The sequence below is a fragment of the Corvus brachyrhynchos genome, unplaced genomic scaffold (genome assembly GCF_000691975.1).
Source record: "Corvus brachyrhynchos isolate BGI_N302 unplaced genomic scaffold, ASM69197v1 scaffold864, whole genome shotgun sequence".
NCBI classification, from domain to species: Eukaryota; Metazoa; Chordata; class Aves; order Passeriformes; family Corvidae; genus Corvus; species Corvus brachyrhynchos.
In genome coordinates, this window is record NW_008237871.1 from 1287121 (window position 1) to 1293713 (window position 6593).

General features: G+C 39.7%; 1 protein-coding gene across 4 annotated transcripts in view; it reads right to left on the reverse strand.

Moving 5' to 3' along the window:
• Nucleotides 1-6593, reverse strand: part of LOC103614208 (solute carrier family 2, facilitated glucose transporter member 11) — a 21395-nt gene that overhangs the window by 3914 nt on the left and 10888 nt on the right. The window contains exons 2-6 of one of the 4 annotated variants that reach the window (XM_008632104.2): nucleotides 4337-4402; nucleotides 3336-3434; nucleotides 2738-2898; nucleotides 618-742; nucleotides 230-359 (exon numbers count right to left, since the gene is read on the reverse strand). In XM_008632104.2, coding sequence (XP_008630326.1) covers nucleotides 230-359; nucleotides 618-742; nucleotides 2738-2898; nucleotides 3336-3434; nucleotides 4337-4360 — 539 coding nt within the window. In that variant the 5' untranslated portion in view covers nucleotides 4361-4402. Of the gene's footprint in view, nucleotides 1-229; nucleotides 360-617; nucleotides 743-1477; nucleotides 1611-2737; nucleotides 2899-3335; nucleotides 4135-4336; nucleotides 4403-6593 lie in introns of those variants that run through there. The other 3 variants (XM_017732272.1, XM_017732277.1, XM_017732275.1) reach the window with 3 other exon arrangements.

Here is a 6593-nt window from a genome sequence, read left to right on the forward strand (position 1 = left end):
AAAGAGTGTGGAAATAAGAAGAAATCAGATTATGAGAAAATAATTTTCTGCCTTCTATATTTAAAACAATGTTTCCCTTAAATATGATCAATATTTTTCTTCTGCTATAAGCTAAGTCACATTTTGGGGAGGATGAGAGTGTTTCTCAGTCACTGACTAGATGACAGAGTAAAGTTATAGAAACATTTCTACTTTTAGTGCAACCTGATAGAAAGATTGGAGAATTTACCGTAGTCCAACAACCTGTCCTGTGAGTTTTCCCAGGGTCAGAAAAACAGCAACAGTGGAGTTGGTAAACCCACGCAACTTCTTGGGTGAAATCTCTCCTACATACTGAGGATGTATATTGAGAGAAAAACCTTGAACATAGAAGAGGATAAATGACAGTTAAAATATTTAGAAAAGCTTAACTTTTTGACCATCGTCTCATATTGTTTCCATTCACTCTGGTATTTAGATTACAATTTCTTGCAAAAGAGATGATATCTTTCACTTTCATTGAGTGCCTGGTATATTTGCTTTAAAAATCATTCTTCGAGGATGGCTGTAGAGACAACCCTGGGATGGGAAGTCAGGGGTCTGCAGGCTTTGCAGGCCACAGGGGCATGAGGACATACCTGAACCAATGCCATAGAGAAAGCGCCCGACTAGAATCATCTCAAAAGATTTGGCGGTTTTACTGAGGGCCATGAAAAGTGCAGCTACCAACATGATCAGGTTGGTGAACATCTGGCACTTTTTCCTGAAAAAAAAAAAAAAAAGACCTTGAAAATTTAGTGTGAAATGAGAAACTCTTGTACTCTTTTGACTACTCTTGCTGTGACAGGAAGCATGGTACAGCCATTCCTACTGTTTTGAGGAATGGCTGAAATAATTTCAACTTTGGATAAAATGGTTCTTTAGAATTTTAGGATCATTTAGATTTGAATTAATTAATTTTTTATGTTAGAATTTAAAGAGTTGGAACCCTTTCTCAGCATTTTTACAGTACAAGTGGGGAAAAAGACTGAAGAACTGGCCCAGTTTGTCACCAAGATTTTTAAATGGCTGTAAGTCCTCATAAAATGTCAGGTTGTTCCCCAGAAATAGTCTGAGTCCACAGGTCCCATTCTTGAATGGCTCATACTAAAGCCACTCTTGGCTAAATGGGTGATCTGAGATGGCAGACAGAGTTTTTTAGAGGCATATTTCATTTCAAAAGTCATTCTGTGGGAATCATGGGCTGGTGTGCTCACCACCCTGGTGTCTCAAAGTCTTTTGCACTCAGATGTTTTGCTGTGACAATTGTTAGACAAGAGCCCTCTTGCACACATTAAGGATTCATAGAGACTCTGTGTTTAGGCTGTGATTCAGTGGTTAGGCTTCCATGTGTTAAATAACCCATGGGCGAAGTGCATGATCTTGTTTCCAGTCTTGGGAGACTCTCTGTGTGTGGGATCAGGCAGTGTCCCACAAGAAATTTCTTGGGGGCACTTACCTGTTAGGAAAGAACACAATTGCAGGCAGGCTAAGATGGTTTGTTGAGACCCAAATGAGGGGCCTCTGGATCAGTGTGTTGTGGAGCAGATCTTTAAGTGGATCACACCAAGAAGATATGTTTGCCAATTTCTCTGCAAATGAAATTAGTGGTGTTACACACAAGGCACCGAGAACAGACCAGACTGGTGAGTAATCCTTCCTTCATCCAGTGGGAAAGATAGTTTGGAACTGACTTTCAGTAAGATGTGATGCCTAGGTTTTAACTTTTATATTTTCCTGATTCTGTACTGCTTAGAGTGTAACTCTGAGGTTTCTTGTAGCTTGCTAAGTTCTGCTCACTTGTGCTAGGTAGACGTAACAAAGCCTCTCCAGCCCTGCTCCCCCAGGTCACCCAGACTGTCCTAGGCCCAAAAAGTATAATCCAAAGAGCTTCTAAGGGGGGGCAGCAGAGGAGAAATTACATCACTGAACTGAAGCTTTAATTGGAGAATTAACCCGGATATGCAAGTGAACCAAACCTATAAAGGTGTGAAGAACTCGTGACCTGTCATCCACCTTGGCGTCCATTTTTGGCAATAGCCTGTGGCTCCCAGGGTGTACCTTTGAAGGCCTTTCAAATAACTACCTATTTTATTCTTTTACTCCTGTCCAGTCACTGTGTCTGGGAGGCCTCTTAAGGCATCAGATGGATTGCCAAGGACAGAGAAGTCTCTTGGACATTAGTTTTGGTGCTGATTATATCTTTACAGTGAAGTTACAGGTAATTTATTTTTTTCTCCTCTCTCCATATTTTCATTGGAGTAGATCTGAATATTTAATGTAATATCACCATCCCCAAATGAGTGTATTTAAATGGAAATCTGACTCTTCTTTGTCACATAAGGATATTTTCCAGGTGTTTGAGTAACTGCATATAATGTGTTACAACACAAGACACACAGCTCCTTTATTGGAGTTTGTAAAGCTTGGGAGGTCTTTATGAGAGTGATAGGGGACCTTGAAGAGAATATGATTCTATGCCACTGCTCCCAGAGGCATTAATCTGGTGATGTGATGATGACTGCAGCCTTTACAGAACACAGTTCCATGGGGAGGACAGATAAGTAGGACATAAGACTGCTTGGAAAAGTAGATGTGCCAGGAAACCCAATCAATTGTCTTCAACAGGGCTGCTTCAACCAAAAAGAAGAGATTTATTTGTCCACCTTGGTATTTCCCTGTATTTTCTGATAGTTGAGCTGTTACAAAAAGCACTTACTTCCTGTATTTTGTAGTCAGGTAGCCACAGCAGAGGCTTCCCAGGAGTCCTCCTATCCCATAAACAGACACAATGAACGACCACAACAGCATGATTGTCTCAGGATGGAGGGGAGAGCCATGTCGATCTATCCAGGTTTCATTAATAAACTTCCTGATGTGCTGAAAATAAAACGAGATTTGGCTGGATAATGGGTGTAAGATCTGTTCATGTTTGGCTGTTGTACTTCAGGTCAAGCCTGTGGTTCTAATATTAGACTTATTTTGAGACTTTTTTAGTAAAACAATTTTATTAAGATCACACTGAAAAATCTTCAAGTCTGTATCAGTCAGGAAGCTTCCTGGCAAGCATGCTAAGAGCTCATTTTGTGCCCTCCTTTGGGTGCTTGTATACTACATGGCAAGAACTTATTCAAAACAGGAAATGCTATCCAGTTCTTTAAAGGAGAAAAAGTTCTCTACACATGTGATGTTACTGTTAGCCAAAGAAAAGGCTAAGATATATCAGCTGAATGCTCAGTAAGTTTGGGATTTATGGGAGAATGGAGGGCGCAGGCTCTCACTTTTGAGTTTTCAGCCTCAGGGAGATGGCTACTTACCACAGAAGGATAGTTGATGACAGAAATATGGAATCCATATGGGAAACTACCACCAATTCCCAGCACTAAGATCATTTGAAGTAGTCCCCGGAACTGAACCTGCAAAGCAAAAATCAAAAGCTCCATCAACTTCTCACTACTCTAGTTCTGTGCAAGGCCAGAGACTTTGTAGACTGGTCCTTCCTCTTTGTCCACTCCAGATCCTTTTAAGTTTAAACATTTTTCAGAATCTCTCTAATCTGCTGCCAAAGCACGACCATCAGCCACAGTGCCATAGCAAACAACATGCTGGTGTAAGGGTGATAATCCATCACTCTGCTTGCAAGAAGGAAAAGGAGCTTGAAAAGATGTTCTCAATAGTGCAACTCTCGCTGTAGGCCTGCAACATCTGACAGGTTGGCTGGATAAAGGTGTCAGTCCTGGATGCGGGGAAGAAGTAATCAGTTTCCTTGTCTGCAATCTACGGTAACCAATGTACACCAAACCATAATGTATGATGATACATATCATTTCTTCCCTTTTTAAGGTTATGGAATCTCTTGATGGATTATATTAACTATCTTTTGATGAAGTGAAGAAAGGAATTAATTTAAAGGTTTATGTCATGATTTCTCAGCCTTTTGCTGTACCATTAATATATTAATTATTTTAGAAAGTAATCAGAGTGCTTAATATTGTTTTCAGTAATTTAGAAGACAAAGTAAAGTAGCATAGTCAGTGGTGGAACAGCCAGAGCTGTTGTTAGATCTTAAATTAATTTAATTTAGTTTCATTTCATTTCATTTCATTTCATTTCACTTTATCTTGTTGTGTAGAAAAGGTGATGCAACGTGATCTTCATGCCCCAAGCCCCTCTGCTCTTTGTGATGTTTAAACACAGAAAGGAAAGACAATCTCTGTAACAAAGGAATTAAAAAGCTTTAAAGAACCTCAATCTCTAGTATTATGTTATCTTTGTCCTTGTAAGTCAGAGGCCTGAGAAGATGTGAGCAGATACTCACCAGATTGGAGAAGAAGGCAGCCATCTCCTACGAAAGGGCAGGGGCCTGTTGCTCACTGGCTGGTACCTGCCAAAGGAACCGAATGCTCACATTATACAAGAGCAGTATCAGTGGACTCGTCTCGTGTTACTGAAGTTAAATTTTACTTCAGAGGTTTTTGAGTTAATTACACATATTTAAGCTGTCGTACAAAGTTTAGGATTGCTGGATTAAATATTTCAACCAACGGTTATATCTAGCCCACATAAACAGGATGGTGTCTCTTGCAGGAAACCTGTATACTTCATGAACTCTGTCTTCTGCTAGGGAGACAGGGGACCAAGAAAACAATTTAAAACAGGATTTCCATCATCATAACCTACTCAGTTTTCAATATAAGTGAGAAACATAGAGACAAAGTTCTCTCTTGGGAATCTTAAATGGAGCTTGGACAGTGAACTCCAGGACTTTGACATGTAATAGGAAAGAGCTGTCCTCTCTTCAGGTGATGGCAACTGGAGCACATCGTAACTTAATCATTACTGGAAGGAACTGAACTACTCTATGATTTTGAAGTGGGGTGCAAACTTAACAATTCTACAGTGGCACACCAGGCTTGACCACCCAAGTATTTAGCAGATGATTTTGCTTTGCTAGTAGAGACAAAGATTCATCATACACAATTTTGTCTGGCATTTCCACTAGTCAGTATAATTATTTCTGTGTCTGCAATGAAAAATAAGGTTGTTTTGAAACTGTTTTGTAACCTCCACAGCTGGATTGATGTCTGTTTCTTCTGAGAGAAAATTCTGAGGCTTTAACTTCAGTAATTCCACAATTATGAGGGTCTTGAATGTATTCAGTTGGTAAATGGCTTCGTTATTACTTGCCATTTACACGTCAGTTAAAGGAGAGGATGAAGAAATCATAAAGGGCTTACTTGATGCAAGCAGACATATTTACTAGAAAATATTTCATATGCAAAGCATATTGCCAGATTCTATAGCTAATGTTTGAAATATAGTGTATGGCACCACCCAGCCATTTCTTCTGCCACTTTCAGGCCTCATCATGATCTTGACTTTGCTGTTGATTTGTGCTGAGAGTTCATGGAGGGACTTTTTTTCAGTTTAGGTTCTCCAGCAGATAAGCTGTTTTTCGAGCATAAATGAGACTGTCCCTTTGATGCTAAGAATTAATTTCCTTTTCTGTAAAGTTACACAAAGTTGAAGCAACATGATGTGCACCTGACAAAGGGATGAAAATTCCATGTTAGCTGCTGGTATCTGCCTTGCTCAGATGATAATTGTGGGGACACACAAAATAAGGCAATAACATGTAGATTTCAGCATGGGGCACTCTTTTTCAAATGCAGCCTGTTGCACATATTTTCTTATGTTTTACTTTACCCACTTCTACTTAGGGTATTTATACATATTGTAACTTACACTTTTGGCTCATGGACTTTAATTTAGGATTCCTACTTTGGGTAGGTTGAATCTTCCTCCCATAACTCCCTTACTGTGTAATGTCTTTTACATTTGTGGTGATTAGTGACTGTACTGCTTGTGCGCTGTTATTGCTTAGACTGTTCTGAGGCCCCCTTTATTAGATGTGCAGTAATTAGTGCTAACAAGTAGTTAGCAGATATCTTACAGATATCCTTTAGTTAGATTTGTGCTCAGGACAGTAAATCTCACAGTATCCAGTCATTTAATCATTTATCTTGCAATTTTACAGTCATGTGACACACATACCCAAAGCTGTGCTAAGCCTTCCTTAATATATATCCATATTTTTTGTGTCCAGCTGACAGAAGTTCACTGATAAATTTTTAAAGTTTTTATATCTGGCTCAATTAGTAATTGAGATATATCTTATCTATCAGCTGATGTCTCTGGAAGAAAATGTGCATGTAGTGTTCCTGAATTGCTGTTCTCTTTGTCCATGTCACCTCCCATGCATATTTGAAACATCCCTTGACCACACTGTCCCCACAGCACAGCTCTTGCTCCACTGAGCACAGGCAGAGGGTGACCTGTGCTCCACATGGCTGTTCCACTTCATTGTCACAGTAATGTTCCATAGGGCATCGCTTGCTTCCTGGGAAGGGTCTTTTGAGAAAGGCTTTCCTAAATAACATCTAATAAATAACTGAGATCAGAGAAGTGACTCACTAGAGAGTCTCTCAGCAATGCTACACAATGCCACTCTGCTCCTGTTTCCAAAGATTTCAGGGACTGTTGTAATGGAATGGTGTTTTCAGAATGACTGGTCG